Source organism: Pygoscelis adeliae, unplaced genomic scaffold, assembly GCF_000699105.1.
Source record: "Pygoscelis adeliae isolate BGI_AS28 unplaced genomic scaffold, ASM69910v1 Scaffold327, whole genome shotgun sequence".
NCBI lineage: Eukaryota > Metazoa > Chordata > Aves > Sphenisciformes > Spheniscidae > Pygoscelis > Pygoscelis adeliae.
Window position 1 is genome coordinate 351374 of NW_008825300.1, and position 19417 is coordinate 370790.

General features: G+C 35.7%; 1 protein-coding gene across 1 annotated transcript in view; it reads right to left on the bottom strand.

Annotated features, from left to right (window-relative positions):
* The window catches only part of STXBP6 (syntaxin binding protein 6 (amisyn)), a 90392-nt gene that overhangs the window by 20486 nt on the left and 50489 nt on the right, over positions 1–19417 (bottom strand). Inside the window, exons 2-3 of the mRNA XM_009329983.1 lie at positions 16011–16141; positions 14191–14356 (exon numbers count right to left, since the gene is read on the bottom strand). Of these exons, the coding sequence (XP_009328258.1) occupies positions 14191–14356; positions 16011–16141 (297 nt within the window). The remainder of the gene's footprint in view (positions 1–14190; positions 14357–16010; positions 16142–19417) is intronic.

Here is a 19417-nt window from a genome sequence, read left to right on the forward strand (position 1 = left end):
TTCTCTAGTCTGAAAGTTTCCCCTAGGCTGTCAAGGCTCAGATGACTCCCACATATTAGCCAGATTCAGCAGTCAAACTGATAAGTTTTGTTAGGAGAAAGAATTATGCCACAAAAAAAATTAATAAAATAACAGTTCTTCATTACTGCAACACAGCACTGAAAACATGAAGGCAGATCTCTTCCTCCACTAAAATTGTCACGGAAACTGTTCACAACAAGGAACAGCTGTGTCCGGAATGACCCACGAGAAACACTACAACAGTAATAAAGTAATATTTACAGTAATAAAGGACTAAGTGAACTCTAGAACTCAGGAAGCTTAGGTATTCCAAAATCAAAATATTTAGACTGAAGAAGTTCCAACTGGTAGTGGCACTTCACACTTCCCTAAGATGCCTCTTCTTACTGAGCATACTTGTTTTGTTAAAATCATCATTACCAGAGAGTTACAGTTCCTAGACTACCATTAGCCCAAGGCTTTCCATGACTACTGTAACGTAACAGCTGATCATAAAGGTCGACAGGATGAACATGTTCTTCCCCTCCTTTTTCAGCCCTCTCATCTCCCTGCCAAGTGACTTACACATCCTTTCACGCGTATTGGCGCTGACAGCCTTGTTCAGGAGCTCTTTTGAATAAAAGAGGAAACTGCTGCTAAAAAGAACCAAACAGATAAAAGGTTTCTGAACTCTCTTAAATAGCCACGCGAAAGCCTTATTAAACAGCTTGAATTATTAAGTAGAAGATTACAGAAATAGTATTTCTGTGATTGCAATCCTATTAGATAATTCTCTCTCACAACTTAATGAATTCCCGTATCACATGAATGGAATGTTCTCTAGATAATTTTAATATTTAAATTATCAACCAGAAAGGATGACTAAGTGATCTGAAAGACAGAACATTCATAGAAAGTAGTATCTTTACTGGATTTATTAATTTAGTTATAACTTTGAAATACTTGAAGCTGCAGATTTAAATCTGAACATCAATTTCTCAATTTATCTTTCAAGGTTAACGTCCTTCCCAACTTAAATTTGAGCCTTAAAATTCAGAAGTCTCCTAGCTCAGCCTGAACAGGAGGATTTGATTCTATGATTTCCATGGATTTCCACCTTCTTTGAAAGTAAACGAAAGACTTCTGTAGGTCTTCGCACCTGAATCTGGAAAGTTTATGACCTTCAAAAGAAGCATTACTTACCAACATCTGGTAACTGTTATAAGTGGTACATATTCTGCACTTAGTTTAGCCTGTACTGATCATGCAACATTAAGAGTCACTGTACTCTCAAGTCAGAGATCAATGTTCCACCTTTGTAAAAATCTGATTCTGCTTAGGAAAGTAACACAGAATAAGAACTGATCTCAAATTAAGACTGATTACATTACTTTCCCCTGTTTTGATGTGGGGTAGGCAATTTCTTCTGACACAAATGAATCTTTTAATACCCATTAATGCCAATAGTGGCCAAGAACCAGCTGTGAATAGAAAAATGCAGGCAAGTATTGCATGTTATTTTGAAGCAGAGAGATTTTCAGATTAAAATTCCATCTAATTTGGTATTTTGTCCAAAGCACATAAGACAGAAAAAAAAAAAAGAAAAAAGTGTTTGTTAACAGATTATAAGCACTTTTTAAACCCCTATAAGCCTCTTAAAATATGATCCCATACTTTTCAGTCTTCCTGATTTGCAACATCTGAAATGAAGCCTATAACATTAACTCTAGTAATTTAGAATATTTTATACTGTAACAACATGTTCTAACATAACCCTAGTTTGTCACTTCATTGCTTTTCAATCTGTTATTTACAGCTGCATACAATTTATTTTTATATATCTGTAATCTTGTACTTTTAAGGCCAAAAAAAGCCAAGTTTAACATATCTCAGTTCTCACATGAGGGAACAGCATATTTTATTCCTGCTACTAGTTAAGTAATATCTACATCCTGGGAGTTAAACAGATGTTTCCAAGTTACGTCTAACAGTAACAAAAAATACCTTGTGAATCATAAGATTATACTTTTAAAAAGGACCTATTTATTATAAAGAATGTAGGAGGCAAAACGTTAATCCTAATTGTTCAGCTGCAAAAACTTCATCAGCAAACAACAAAACAAGATAAGCTTTATTGACAACTGAGATCAGTTTCTTCCTCTGCTCTCATTAGCCACGTCAGCTCTTTAGATTTGCAAGGTACATTTTAAGTTCCAGAAAAAAAAAAAAAATCACCAAACAAAACCAAACAAAACCCCCAAACCAGTCTACTGTGTAACATCCCACTTTTTGTTTTAGCCCTCAGTTTAACCTATTTACTGGAAAGCAAGCTACATACTCTTTCCGGATTGACTGACTGAAGAATATATCTATATTTCAGATGCCTGCAATGACTGCAGCCTACATAGCCATTCCAGATCTGGACTGCTAGCTATCCAGGGTCTTGCAAGTAGTATCGTCACAGCTGCACAAAGCTCAGAAGAGGCTGCAAGGTCCACCTGAGGACATGAGTAAATGCTCTGATTTCAAGACTGCTATAACTAGACCACTGATAGTACTCTACTTACTAGCAGAGTTATGCTTAACTTGCCTGCATGAGCTTTTTTATCATAGCTTTGTGGAAGTGTTGGAATGCTGATGGAATAAAATTTCTTCACTTTTGCACTACTATCAAGCATGAACCATGCAGAACAATCACAATATCCAGGTGCTCAACAGCTAAATAACTTAGAGCTGAAGTTCACAGTGAATGAAGAAGAGTCTGCTATGGTTCCTGAAGCCGGGGGGGGGGGAGGGGCGGGCAGTAAGGGAAGTCTGAAAGATACTACTGACCTCAATTCAGTAGGAGTGGAAGGATATGCTACTAAAAATCTGTCCAGGTCAGAATAGCAATGACTTTCCTAACTGCAAGCTTAAGTTAACACTTGAGAGAACTTTACCTTCTGTACTTTCCTGTCCAAATCCATAACCAGCTTTAAAGCATCATTTCAGCAGTAGTCCTTTAGAGGAGGGAAGGAGAGGAGAAGGAAACAGAAGAAAGAATATTTTTTATATAGGTGTGCAAACTCAGGGTATGTACTGGTAAGCATAAACAGCAACCAGCCAAGGTACTCATTTTATATTTTTTGTTAAATGTAAATACAAGCAAAAAGGGAAAGAAAGCATTTGATGTTATATCTTGTTAGTGGTCTGGCAGTGGAGAGAGAATGGAAAATATTACATAGATCCATCGATTATGTATTATTTTAATGAAGAAAAATTTCTAACAATGTAGAGATGAGATAAATGTCTTTACAGAATTTGTTCGTAGCCTGATAGCAGCACAGGTTCTATCACGATTAGCCAGTATAACTAGTCTTTCATTAGCTTGGACCAGTTTCTGACCTTCAATAATGGGAAAGTTAAGTGATTTTAGGGATTGTCATTTCACATTTGATTCCGCCCCTGGGAATCAAAACAGTGGCGTCCATGCCAAGCCTCTTCTCCTCTCAAGAAGTACTACAGCTGCACAGATGTAATGTAATGCATTAAAGTCTACAGTGAGTGAAGGTGATGTAGATTCAATTTGTTTTGCATTTTATGAGTGAGTCTAAATACTGTGAAGAGAAAGAAAGACAGAAAAATCAATAAATTATATCCTTAGAAAATTACTATCATGCCACAGCGGGCATTCTGTAACAATCCTTTTGTAAGAGAAGTAATTCTGAACAGCAAAAAACTCAACACTTTGGTCTAAGACATCATCAAGACTACATACAGCGTTCTATTTCTTAATGTTTTATATTAAACAATAATGCTAATCCATTAAAAGGAATCATAAAAATATCAAGTCATTGCAACTAAATTTTATGGGTTATTTTTCAAATGGCTTGACTAGTCTGGAAGACATTTTCCTATTTATCTGCTACCTAGACTGACGGTCTACAACTTTGTGTTTTAATTTACCTCTTCCACGTCAGAAATCTAAACAGTTTAGAAACCTGGGTTAGGAGGAAGTTTTCATATATACGTTCATTTGGAAACCAGATGAAAGATGCTGGACACCCAGAAACTAGCTTTTTCTTCTAAGCCAAAGAAGAATAGGGACTGACGTTCTATTCAAATATGGACACTAGATATATATAATTAAGCTAGGATGGAATGGCTGTTAAAATCAGGGGGTGGAAAACAGAATTAGACAGAATTAGAATGGGCTACTTTACCCAACAGCATTGCCAGCAGACTTTTTTTAAACAGTTATGTACACAGAATTGAAATAGAGGAGAGACGAAAACACAGAGGGAACATTGTTCAGCAATAAAATACTTAATAGTATTTCTTTGTTGTAGATTTAGTTTTGCTGGACACAAAATTAACTATGTATTAACACGTAAAGAAACAATTTTAGTTGCTCTGTTCCTTTATTCCTCTAACCAGCTTCCTGAATCTGGAAGTTCTACCCCAGGTGACCTGGAAAGGACTATGTTTTCTTACCATGTGGAACAAAGGGATCACCTCCCAGAATCCCAGCTGCTAAATAACCTTTTTATCCCTCTTCCCCTCAATTCCCAAAATGTCTAGAGATAGAGAATGTAGTTTAACTGGTGTCATTTGCCTCATCTTCACATAGATTTAGCATGGACTCTTCCAACATTTAAATACTGTTTTCCAATTCATTTTTTGGAAGCCCTGAACCTGGGAAGGTCAGCCATATTCAAAGGTAGTTTGAACTGCAAGAACTAAGTCAGAGGGAAAGCAATCCTGATTTTTTTTTCCACTGTAGTGGCGTATTCCAAGTTCTGCGTTTTCAAATACCAGGTTTACAAGAAGGCAAAATGTAAGCCATAGTCACTCATAAATAAACAAAAAAACCTCCACAAAACACAAACAAATGAAAAACAACCAAAAAATGTAGCCTATATGCTATAGATATTACAAATTAAAACACAGCTATCAAATTAACATTGCATGTGAAAAATCAGAAAGAAAAATTAAATGTTAGAAAAATTAAATGTTAGTAAATTAAGACTATCCAAACAAGGTCTTCTATGCATTCTTATGCCAATATGGGAACTGCGAAAGATGGAGATGCTAAAATCCTTCAGAAGAGAAATGACCTATGCTATCAAAGTAGCAAGAGAGTCATTGCTGTGAAACCACACGGTGGGGATATATATACTGAACTGTTCCTATCTGTGTCAACAGGACAAGTACAGAAGACTAAAAATGTGAACACTAATGAATTCTTGCTAGTTATGAAGGACTACGTTGTACTAAATTTAGAATGATTTTTGGAATGGAAACAATGCTGCACAAGATAATTTACACTTCATATTTCCTTCATTCAGATGTATAGTAATGTCATTGCCTTATGACTTTGAAAGGGACTGTTTATGAAAAATGCAGCCTGTAGGATTTTTACCCAGAAGATCAAGAAGTGATTCTGTAGACAGATAAAGTCCTATCCTTTCTGACTGAAACTGGAAAGAATAAAAATTCAAAAAGATAACAAAAAGATACTTTAAAAAAAACATGTATCAATTCATTAAGCACCAGATGGTTCTGAGCAAGGCATTTCAAATGAGCTAGTGGCTGTGTGATTTTCAAACAAGATAAGGTCAAATGGTTGGAGCACTGTCATTTTACGAAAAACTGTTATTTAATGCTTCATTTGAGTTTTCTTGTCTCAAGCAACCTAAGAATTTATACAGAATTAATTCTCAAGGACTTAAGAAGCTTACAGATATTAAGAAATGGATTTGGATTCACACAGGTGTGTCCCATAGAGGTATTTTCAGTAGTTTATTTTCGGTCATTACTATCATTCATTCGGTCATTACTATCATCACTTGCATTCACTTTCCAGACTGGGAAAAATGACTACATTAAATGAAGGAACAGTGACCTAAAGAAGAAACATGGGAAATACTGGGTTGCAGAACAGAAAAGGAGGATTTTAGTTTTTGAAACAAGTGGGCATTCAGGTGGTGCAGTTTTCCTTTTTAAAGATTTCATTTGGCCATCATCCAAGGCTGCTTTTTTTTCTCTTTTAAAAGAATAAGAGAAGCGATTCTGTTTTCCATTTCTAATAGTTCTGAAGTTGTTATGAACATGGACAGTCACTTTCCATGTCAGAGTACAGCTAGATCAAAAAAAGTTTCATTAAGGATGAAGAAACTCTGGCTGGTCTCACGTGGTTACACACAGAGGTGACCAAAGACAGCTTTCACTCATCAATTAATGCACAGCAGCATCAAAACAGAACAAGCATCCAGTTCATTTTAAGCAAATACTGATGAATTCCAAAATGCTATAAAATACATATACAAAACCAAACATATGTTTTAGCTATACACAAATACATCTATATAAATATACTGAGTATGTGTAAATCAGACTTGCAGCTTCAAAAATCTATTAAAAACATGAAACTAATGAAGCTATGCAAGGTGAAAGAGTAAAAGATATCCCAGTAAAACAAATCAGGATCAAACTGGCAGTGAATAGCTTTGCCACTGTTACCATAAGTTACACTCAAGATAAATTCCACCTCTGGAGTAAGAAGCACCTCAAATAGTCCTTGAGGTGGGCTTACAGAACTGACAAACTAGGTATGTAGTAACTCAGGTGTGCTAAGACCAATCCATCAGTAAAGAAGAAAAACATTAACTTTTCTTCAGCTTATTTATCAGCAATTTTCTTTAGGGAAGCACAGCAAATATCAGCTACCCACAGCAAGCATTTCAGAGATGTTGCAAACTTCTTACCAATGTCATAATTAGTTTATGAGTCCAGGCAGTTGCATTTCATCTGAAATACAGTAACTTACTTTATAGCTGGAGCACCTGATCTCTAGTGTTCTCTTTAATGCAACATGGCACCCACATAAGCTTTTTCTTGTCATAGGTAGCACCGTGACACTGTGCTTGCTTCTGGAATCAGATTTATGGCATGACTGACATGTGCATAAACTTGCTTCTCTATGAAGTTTATTTTTACAGGCTGTCCACTTTCTTCCACAAAAGCACTTTTTCAAGCAGAACTCTAATGCACCAAAACCAACAGTACAATAACTTGCAAGCCACAATAAACAACACATTCGGTTTAAATGCTATTTCCTAGGAAAATATTTACCGAGGCACAGACACACAGTGAAACAAATTACACACAAGCGTATGGCTCAAAGCTGCTGGAATGCACTACGGGTAGGACAGCAGATCAGTAGAACTGCATTATAAACCAGTTGTATTTTATTTATAAAGAAGAGAAGTAAATAGAACTGCCACAGTGGATCAGTCTAGTGGTCTGTCCAGCTGTATGCTTTACCACCTTCTCAAAGGGATGTAATACTGCAGTAGGCAAACAGGAGTAACTACACAATGAAGTCATCCCCTAAGCCTCAATAATTACTAGTTTGCTTGATGATCAGAAGAACAAGGGAATAATAGATTACTTCCAATCATTGCTTATTAATAAAATTATGATTATATTCCTATCTTTAGATAGCTAATCTTTTAAATGTTTTTACACAGGCAGCACATTAAAGCAAGGATTTTCGTAAGCTAAGTGCTTTTTTATTTTCTTTCTACCTTTGACCTTTTTGTCTTGATCTGGTTTTACTGCTAATAAATGTTCCATTAAAAAAAAGCATACGACATTATCTATGATTTTTCAAGCCAACTACATTCACACACTTTGTTTTCTTCTAGAATTCAACATCACCATACAGTTTTGATGTCCCCGCCTTCCTGCCTCCAAAATACAGTACTGAAATTTAAAGTTTAGTCAAAATTACAGAAATTAGAAATTAATAATCAAAGTATGGAGAATACATAGCACAAAGATTAAGAGCCAAATTGACAGGTCACAAATATCTTTCAAAAAAACTTATCCTCTCTATTTCAAATGTACTTCTCCTGTTGATGTTTTTAAATACTGGCATTGATGCCAGGACAGGATGTTATTGTACATTGCAGACTGGCTATCAATTAAGGAAATATCTAATTAGGATCAATTTCATATTACCACAACCTTTACCCTCTTCCAAACAGAGAAATCTATTTAAACTTGAAAACTTCAAACTCTAATCTAATGCATTTATAAAAATCAATACCAACCTAAGTCAGTAATATTTTCAATACTAACTAATTCTATCATTACTTAAAGGGGGCTTATAAGACAGATAGCGGCAAACTTTTTAGTAGGGCCTGTTGCAACAGGACAAGGGGGAATGGCTTTAAACTAAAGGGAGGTAGACTTAGACTAGATATAAGGAAGAAATTTTTTACGCTGAGGGTGGTGAAACACTGGAAGAGGTTGCCCAGAGAGGTGGTGGATGCCCCATGACTGGAAACATTCAGGGCCAGGTTGGACGGGGCTCTGAGCAACCTGATCTAGTTGAAGATGTTCCTGCCCATGGCAGGGGGGTTGGACTAGATGACCCTTAGAGGTCCCTTCCAACCCAAACTATTCTATGATTCTATAATATTTATACTTAATGAAAGTCTAACCAATCAGGAACTTTCAGAATCAGCAATTTCTACAAAAGCACAGAACTCCATTCTGGCTCTGTAAACACCAAAATCTGATAATTTGACACAAAAAATTTTCCCATTTCTATGACAAACAGTAATATTCTGCATCTTGAAGATAACAAGATCATCTTAGACCTTCATCCTTCAGAAAAGGCAAGAAAATATATTGCTTAATGCTTTCTATATTATCTTGTCTCAGAGTTATACAGATCAAAAAGGAACCAACCTTTATAATGATAAATGTCCCTTCTCATTTTAGGTACCCCTACAGATTTTACAAGAACATAATGTACTTTTTTGCCCAAGATTCCCATTTTAGAAAGTTAATTTAGAGCTCTGATTATATGCAATATTTCTATGGAACAAGCACTCAACTGTTCTTATCCATTCTGATCTCAACACATGGCTTTTATGCTTAAGATAACTAAAATCCATCCAGTTAAATAAAAAAAAAAGGTAAAGCAGAATTAATCTTGACATGAATATACAGGGCATAAAAACAAGCACCTGAAATGGTCTTCAGCAGCAGAAAATTTATTTCTAATATTTCAATCTCTAGACCAGCAGTGGCCTTTATTTTCTCTAAAGCAAACAAGTATTTGGTATACATTGGCAAGAAATATCTTAATCAAATGCAAAAAATTTTGTTGTTCTTGTACGGAAACATTGCTAAGATTCATCTGATTGGTAATTTCAAAATGGCAAAACACTGCCGAAATAACATGGTAGATAATTTGACAAAAAAAAAAAAGGACAAAGTAATTTGCATCAGTATTAATTCACAAGTGAAAGTCTGTAAGAATAATATGTTCAATTACACACTTTTTCAATTGCTATCAGGTAAGAATTGAAATCAACAGCTACCAGGTATTTGACAGGAGGGAGGGGAGCAATTGTTTTTCTTCCCATCCTAATTCCTAACGGCAAGCTTTCGTTCATCTCCTTTAGTCAGTCATTAATCTGGTCTCAAATGTGGTAAGCTAAGATGAGTCAATAGCGTATGAAAAAAGAAGTACTCATTACCATTCCCACACTGGCAATATATTCTTGGAGGAGAAAAAGAATGATCCATTAATAACTCCTGCCAGTTGTCCTAGAGAAAAGGTTACAGAGGCAAAGATGTCATTACTTTGGGCTTCTAAGAATATTTTAATTAATTCAGCAGAATGACTGTTAAAACCGAAGCATATAGGTAGGACAAAGCTTAAAACAAAACAAAAAAAATGCACGATCATCATCTTCCTTCAACCTGAGGTCTTGCTCTTTTCCAAGGATTCTGTATTTCTAATATTTATCTAAAGGTGGCAGCAACTGTTTATTCTTACAGGCCCAGAATTAATCTTTGAAGAGCTTCAAATGCTGTATCACAAGGTTCTATCCAGAAATAAGTCAAATTAATACTCAGTGTCAGCCTAATGTTATGTCAAGAATCAAGTTTTTCTAATGAACACAACCTGTAGATGACAAATTTTCTGCACACCAGTCATCTTCAACTTTGTTTTTTACGTTACTGATGTAAAAGCAATACAGTCTGATTTACTTATCCACCGAATAACAATTAACGTAACAAGAAGACACTCCGAATTAGACATATTCCACTATCAGAACCCGTATGTTAGAAAGATACAAAAGTGGAAAATATTTCCTACCTCAGTCAAAAAACCCTCTACCCCCAAATGCCTGCTTTGCCTTTCCCCTCCAAAATAACATCCAGAATGCACGTAAGCTATGGAGAAGGCTCTTCTAAATTCTAAACAAAAGACAAACTTGAAATATTTAGTACAAGGTACTAGTGGGAGGAATCTTGTTACAGTCTTCCTAAATTTCAATTTGTTCTTTGTTCTCAGAATTAGCACCCACACCTTTAATCGGTTCTCATTATCGCTGTAATTACTAATGTCATTAATCAAGTTACAGAAAACAGTCTAGCCTATTTAACTCTACAGACTATATCCTTACATGATACTCAAATGAAAAGAAAGCAAAAAATGGTTCTGGCGAAGAAGAATTAGGGGCAGGGCTCTGGCCCGCAGGGAGAAGCCTGTGTGCAGGGGAGGTAAAAGGAGGAAGGCAATGAAGAGGGTCTGCAGTTCCACAGGGACACCCATATTTACTTACAGCTAAGCTCCTAAGCACTTCCTGCAGAAACAGGAGCAGCATGAATTTCACTTTCTTCACTCCTATCCTTTAGGAAGGAATAAGGCTCAATAAGATAAGTAAGCTTGTAAACAAGCCCTTCAAGTTCTTTCCTCTTCAGTTCCACTTGGAAGGAAGTGTTCTTTGGTGGCATTTTTTTTTGTTTTTGAAACTATGCATTAGCTACAAGATACACATTACATATATGATGTGCATATCTATATCGTTCCATACATAAGCACGTGTAAGTATGGGTGTATGCATATATAGATTCTAATAATTTATTTTAAAAATACTTGTAGGGTATTAGAAATTAAACTGACTAACCATCTAAAATGAATATTACTTTTCACATCCCCCAGGAAGTTCAAAAGAACATCACTTAAAACATAAATGTTACCTTGGTAAAGGGGATGAAGTGATATGCTTCATCCGAAATCTGACCGCACTAAGGTTTAAGAACGATTTGAATATACTGCTCTGGGTAATTTACCCCAACAAAACAACAACCACCACCCCAAGTTGCAAATTCTGAACTGAATTTAATTAATTTCAAGCTATATCCTCAAGGTGCGTGTTCTTTGGTTTGCTCGGCTACAGTTGGACCTTACTTTTTCCAGTCAGGATGAATTTGAGATCGACAACACATTTCACTGCACTTTCCATAAAAAACTGATATTGCAGGTTTCAGACTAAATGGGTTTTGATACACAGTTGGCCCATCCCTGGGCTTCAAACGAGACCTGCAGTTCTGCTAGTCATCTCCCCAGTGTCTGAGCCTGCCAACTACCAACTTGCAGAACAGCTTCTGAAGTCAATGAATGGTGCTGCTTCTGGTCACTTAATTACTCCATTTGCCTCAAAGTAACAGACCAACTAACAGGACGCAGCGACTGAACTAACTTCACAGTATTACATATTACCAAGGAGACCTGCCTTTAACTGGGAGATATTTCAAAGCTATGACAGCTATTTATTTATTTGTGATCAGTGGAGGAAGCATGGCTCCACTAGATAAATGCATTTAAATATAAAGTAATGCAAAAGCTTCTGAAGATGATGGAAAGATTAGTGAAATATACTCCCATGTATACTAGAACATTAGGAAAAATGCTAAACAACATAGCAGAAAAAATAATTTTTCCACAACTCAAAAACATTTCGTTTGAAAACCTAATTTCATCTATTTTTTCATAATTAATTATCTATATTTTCAAGAAATACCAGCATGGGTGCTAGAACAATGATTTTAGAACTGAATAAGAATGTATCCGTATTCATGAACACACCAATAAAGCTTGTAATTATAGTATAGATACAGTATTTCTGTAGTAAACTTAGCATTGCATTAAGAATACCAATCTGAATATTGAAAGGAACAGCAGATGTTTAAACAGACTATTGCACCTTATGTATTACAAGACAATTACAATTTCCAATAATATGACTGCATTGCCTTTTATAATTATTGATACTGGTTATTTGCTAATGAGGACTTTTTTTCTTTTTTTTTTTTTGTAGACTTCCCATTGCTCAGTGAGGCTAACACACAGAAAGTCACTGGAATTTAGGGTCAACTATTACTTGGTTTACAGTTATTATAGTTTCTGTCAAATTTAAACTTATCCACAGGGAGTCTGTAACCCAGCGTGAGGAAAAAGTTGACAGCATGAAGAACAGCAGAAGCACTGTATCCATGAGGAGATTTATTACTCCCTGGTCCTGTACCACGTCTATAGTCTGTACCAGGTGTATACACACACAGACCATGTCTGTGCACAGTCAGAATGACAGGCAAGGAATATGGAAACAAGTCACCATCTGGTATCAGAGGATGGCTCAATAAGCCCATTTTAGCTACGGAGTTGTAATAGAGAGAATGGGGGTATGCTTCATGGGACATGGTAGGGTCTAGTGTGTGTTAAAAAAGTAAAAGTCAAGCAGAAGTTTATGAAACTCAGTGGCAAATTTTTTTTTTCCACTTGTTTAGGATAAAGGTTAATATTTGGGTCAGTTGAATCAGGAACTCAATTTTGGACAGGTCAAGCTTATGAGAATAAAATAATTTCAGAGGCTGAAATGTCTGGTGGTTTATTAATACGGATTTATTAACAGGAAGGATGGAAGTGAGCATCATTAACAAACAGATGACAAACAAAGGCTTGATATGAGATTTATTCCACATGGAATAGAAAAATTGTAGAGGATACCTTCTCCCATCAGTGCAGCAACTGCTCCTCCCTCCTCCCCACCACAAGAAAAACAAAACAAAGGAAATCCTATTAATGTGGAAGGGGAAAAAAATGAGAGGAAGTTTACAAGAAATTTTGTGCATTTTTTCTGAGTTTGAGAAGACACTAAAAGAAAAGAATGATTGACAGAACAGTTCTGACTTATGACCGCAAAGTTAGTAGTAACCTCAGTATCAGTAGCTAAAATGTAAGCACCAAACTGGAGATGATTTCACCTTTCCTCAAGTTTACCTTTGGTGTTTTAGAGGAAAGGGATGCAAGACAAAATAACAGCCAGAAAAAAGAACATATAAAGGTGGCTGCACAAAATATAGTTCTGATAATAGTGTACAGGAATGTATTCTAGATTTATGAGAGAGGAGAATTACCAGAAAGAACTAAGTAAGGCTCTCCATATTTATAATTGATGTCTACTGGGGGGGAAGAAACAACAACTAAACAAAACCCCCAAGTCAGCTTGCACTTCTCTTCTACAGTTTGGAGACTCATTGAGAAAGAAAAACAATTTTTTTATTCCAGCTGTGCAGAACATGGGAAGTTTTAAAGTGTTCTGTCTTAGAGCAGAACATAAATCTCCTTTAGACAAAAGGAGATTATTTTCAGAAATTTCAGTCTAAGAGAACAACTAAACCAGTTTATTTTCCTAAAGAATACTTTGTGAAATATGTGAAAAACCTCCCCAGAAAATAGTTTTTGTTGCTCGGGAAATGGATGGTAAATACCAATTTCACATATTGACCAGACCTTTTTTACCTAATCAGATGTTTTTAGTCTAATCTTGGAAATTCACCTTAAGATATGTGACTTATGCAACGTAACAAAACTCTAAACTAACTGATTTCTGTCAAGATCAAAGTAAATTCCAAAAAATCCATGGGAAGTTTAGTAATAACCACTTTTTCCACAGACTTGTGAAGAAATGGCAATGCAGAACAGGCTTTTAGTAGGAAATATTTCAGGCCACTCAGAAATGTTTCTGGATGAACAAAAGTAGAGAGACAAATCGATATCAAGGTTGCTAAAAAGAGGGAGGAAAATGACTTCTCACAAGGTGGGTAGGGGATGTTGCCTCTAGAACTGAAGAGTAGGGAAGCAAAGATAGCAGAAGAGTGTGAAGTGGTGCTTGATGGAGAAATGCTGGAGCCTAGAAGTTTACTTCTGTGAAGTTAGCATATTCAGACCCATGATTTCAATATATAATTAGGCTCAAGCTCATTTGAACACAGAATAACTCATGTGCAAATCATTTCATGTCCATGCACAAAGTACTCCAGCTTTGATTGACTTACCTCCCATAATTTTAGACTGGCAGTTGATAAATTCTGGCTTCTTGTCTGTAAGGTATCGCTGACAAGTGTGATGTAGAACCTGAAAGAATGTGCATTTTTCTGAAGCTGTGCTTGCTACCCATTGGTCAAAAGCATTTTCAAATAGTAAATCAAATTCTGGGGAATCCTGGAAGAAAAAAAACACACACTACTATTATTCCAGTTTTATAAATGATTTGGAGAAAGATATAGAGCTATTATTTTTTAAAAGGTATTATGTTGGAAAAAGCAGAAAGGTCATGCAACTCAACACCATCCTGGGATTATTTTTCCTTTGCATATTTTTGGATAAAAAAAAAAACAACCAATCAAAAAAAAAACAGGCAGGAAGTTTTTTTCTTGTAGGTATTTTTAACGAGCAATATTCAGCTATGACAAAAATACCTGAAAAGAAAAATACTTTAGACCAGAAAATTAAAAGTGGGAATCCCAGAAGAAATCCTTGTTATCTACAGATATATAGTTACTTGTGTCTTCTACATTACGCAAGGATTTGTTCCTCTCAGCACAAAATCTACTTTCACACTGTATTATAGAAGATGTGATTCTGCTCTTGATGCTCAATCAAAGAAGGAAAACAAAGAACAAGTCCTAGTTATTGTTTTTAATGTATTATCATAAAGTGTTGCACAGGTCTCAGGATAACATGAACAAAAGAGCGCTCTCCGAACAAATCAAAGCGCAGCTCTATACCATGCATCAACTGCCAAAATAAATGGATTTTATGCAAGAAGTATTGCTTGCAATATTTGCTAAATATTGTTTTTTACTCTAATCTAGTAAATGCTTTTTTGAATCGATGACACTAGGAATCACAGGAAGACAAGTTTAAAAGGAACATGTCTAAGCTTAAGAACTTGATAGGACTTTCAATCTGGGAGTATCCCAAGTATCTGTTATTTACATAGCTACATAGCAGATGCTGGGAAAGTGCCTAGAACTCATATCCCTTATCTATTTGTCATTGCTCTCATTTTCATTGTCCCTTTACCCGGAGAAAATATAACTCCACCCCCTGCATTTCATAGGGCAGTGGCCAAAGGGCTTCTTTTTTGTACAGGAGACTGTACTGGGTAGTAACAGAATTTGGTGCACCATTGCTAAGATGCTTAGGTGGCTGATCAGAGCACAGCTTTGAACACACCAAGAGGGGTTAGTCACAAACACATTGTGCTGTACAATGAACACAGTAAGTCACTTTGCGATCACATAGTATCAGGCACATTCCTAACTTCTAATTCTGCTGGTTTACTACTGAAGATTTGTATTCATAAACTTATTACACATTAGTACGACTTTATCTTGAAACTGCTCAAGGTGGGCTGTATATTTCACATTCAAGGAATAATTCCGGAACGATTTAGTACGGGCATTGTTTATTTGTTTTATTTTTTTGGTTTAAATCAGCATTCACATGCCATTGGCAACTAAACCACACCACCACCCTTTGCAGAAAAAGGTAAGAAATGCAGAAGGATCTGAGGAGAGGATTGTCCTAGAAAAAATGCAAGGTTCACCAATATTTCACAAACTTAAAGTAGGGGAAGACAGGAAGAAAAAAAAAACCATATGACTATGAGCTTTGGCCTCCTCCCATCTTTCCCATTAAAATCTATTCCACATTTGTGAAATATTCCATTGAGTTGTTTCTTTTTTGAGAACTTGCACTTAAACCTGTGTCTTATATTTCCAGACACCTTTTGAATAGTGAGAGAATGCCCGATTTACAAATCAGTTATAAAAGAGCTCAATTTTCATTTTCTAGAACTGTTCAAACTCACCCGATTAGGGTCTATACCATTGACCTGGCGAAGCTGCTCGAGCATCCACTGCGTTCTCCTGACAAAAGACGTAGAGCCTTCAAATTGCTTCACCTTCGTAATAGATGCTTGAGCTGGTTTCTTGTTCGTCACTGAACATATAAAAGAAAAAACATATAACTGAAATGGGCTTAATGTTTCAGGAACATGTCATTTAGTTCACTGTATCTGGAACTGGTTTGCTAGTGTATTTTCTATAATGTCCCACAAAGTAAATACATGTCACTGATTCTGACAGTAGAGCACATTCCCTTTCCTGGATAACATACTGAAAAGCGCATTCCTTATTGTCAGAATGACGGTACGATGCCAAACAAGCATCATACTACTCAAAATTTGATATATTTTAGCCATTATCATTATTAAGTCACCAACACCCTGTAAAAACAGAACTGAACCGAAGGTCTTTCCATCTGCATACTTACACTCACCTCTACTGTTCTCTTTTCCCCACGCTAATTAGCAGAGGTTTCTCATACCCAGCCTCTTATTAATTTCTTTCTCTTCTTGTCATTTTAGACAAGAGAGCACAAAACAAAAAAGACATCTCCATGTCAGTATAAGTCCATTTATATACCTTTTTTTAAAAAAAACTGTTACTTTAGACTGACTTTCATGTTGGTGATTTATTGAAAAAAAATATAGGTTTCTCCAGTCTTTTCACAACATCACATGTAGGTCACGCTTGTGTAACACCACCACCATCTATGACATTGAATTCCCAATTTCCAGTCAACAGACATAAGTATATGCACTTACCGTACTGAGAAAGTAAACCCACCTAATCAGACAACAGTCTGTGAAAAATACAGTTATAAGAATTAAGGAACTAAAGATCACTCGACCCCCCCAAAATATTAGGTACCACAAACAAAGACCATAAATAAGAACTATCTTACTTGTTATAAACAAAATATATGTTAAAAACCACAAACAAAGTCAGTCATGCACAACAGCTCTGCTTTTTTTGGGAAAAAAAAAAGCAATATAAACACTCCAATTAGTGTATCCTTAACTCAGCATTAGGTTTTCAAAGAGTACTTAAACAGTAAAGCTAACTTTTCAACAGCAGGAAAATTGGCTTCCTGTGTTAGGATTTTTCTTTGAACAAAAAAAATTTTCTTTTCATCAGCGTAACTTTTAACCTCCATGAAAGTTTTATAAGCAGTTTTAGGCACTTTCTATACTCATACCCTGTATTTTATTTACATGTTATTTATCTGTTGCTGTACGCTAAGTCACTTCCAAACACATTTCCACTTTCTGTGAAGAAATAATTTGTAGAATCATTGTACTGCACAATCTACTTTACTTCCAAAAATCCTTTTATCCATATGGTCCTCCAAAAAGGGTATTATTGGAAAAGTCACTTTTCTCTGCTTTTAGATGCTGGCAGTTAAAGAAGGCTTTTAAAATAATCCAAGACTTGAATAGTAAGATTGCTTATTTTTGTGTACCCCCTTTACCCAAATAATCAGGAAAACTAACAGGCTTCCCACTCTGAAGATGCATACTGCGTACACTTCTGCACTCAGGGGCACTGTTATACAGTAAGTAAATATTGATGTAATACCTCATCATCCCGTAAAGTTAAAAAGATAATGTTATCTCTTAGGATGAAAATTTACCAATATTTACCAAAATTTACTAATGCACAGCTCACTGTCTTGATGTTAAATGTACTTTGGAATACATCAGCAAATTCAGATTAATATGAAAAGTTCTTCTCTATGTCTCAGATTTACACATTTTCAGTTCAGTGTGTGTCCATTCATGTGAAAGTCCAAGTATGCTTATGAGAACTTAATTTGATAAACAGAAAATTCATTTCCAAAGAAATTTTAGTAGGTAAAAAAAATAAAAAAATCAGATACTAACATTCCACATAGCAGATAATTGTTTTGCTTTGGAATAGAAAGCATAGTTGGACTCAATATATTGATAAGACTATTGATGAGAATGTAATAAACAGATTGCCAGAAGTCTCTTAATCAGCAGTCGAAGCACTGAAATTGGTGCAGTATGCGATTCAGAATCACATGTCAAATGGTACAAAACAGAGAAAATCAATGTACTATCAGAAAGGTAGCAGCAAAATTACATCAGAACAACTACTGAAACGCAATGACTAGATATTACTAAGAAGTGAGATTAGTATTAAAGATTAATTGATTGCTCAATGGCCTATGCGCCCAAGCATAACAGTATCAATAAAGCAGAGGTAACAGGCATCCTATCTATACTTACATAGTATATACAGGTTCTGTTTTTATTGCAAGATTACACACCGAGTGGGAAACAAATTCAAAAGTTACATGAGCAGACCACAAACTCAGGTCCCCACCTTCCCTGAATTCACCCTTTCTAATATTTACTCTCATCTTTTTTGCGAACCCCAGTGATCACTTTGGCAGACTCTACAGCACTCCACTGGACTGAGTTTCACGTATTTTCTACAAAGCAGAACTAATAGAAGGCTATCTAACAGTGGCTCAAGTTTTATGATCTGTGGATTATTCCCCTTCCACGCAAAACAGGCAATAATCTACTGCTGAATGAGCCATGTATTAAAAAGAAAAAATTGTGTATACTATACATAAGCCACATACAGAATTAACACTAGCTGCATTGCAAAACAAAAAGTTCAAAACCAGGAAGCACTAGACAGAACAATTATGTGATCAAATGCTATTTTTTCCCCCTCAGAATCTCATGGCTAATCAATTATGAGATGTATAGCCTTAAACTTTAATAAACTTCTCACTGCTCTGAAGGCTTCAACATGGCATACATTCTAGTGCTCTTAAAAACAGGGGTCATTTCAAGGTGAAAATATCAAGGGTTTTTTTTTTTTACAGGTACGATAGTTAAACACTAAATGTCTAATCTCAACATCTCCATAAATTGTTTGGCTGATCTGACATATCCAAAATCTAATTCTCCAAACTTCTCTGTATAGCATTTTCAATAATCAACGACGAGCAGCTTTGTCTTCAGCTGGAGCCGTCAGTACTCTCTACTTCGGCAAAAGAAGATCACATTAAATGCCTAAACTTTGTAAACTCTTGAAAATGTCTATTAGTGATCAGCTATAAAAACATCTTGATTAGATGACTGTTTCTATAGCATCCACCATACAGTAGGTCTGGGAGAGGCTGAGGGGACTTTTCTTTTACAGAAGAGCTTACAAAGGTCTTGGGTATCTTGGGTAAAAATTCAGTCTCAAGTTAGCTGATGTGATCCTCTTGGAAAAACGGCAGTTCTTCCTTTAGGTCTCACATTTGTAATTATTGTGCACAGCCATACAGATGTAGTTGCATTTCACCTTTTGTGTCTTGGTATTTTAGGAAAAAGCTAGCATTTCTAGA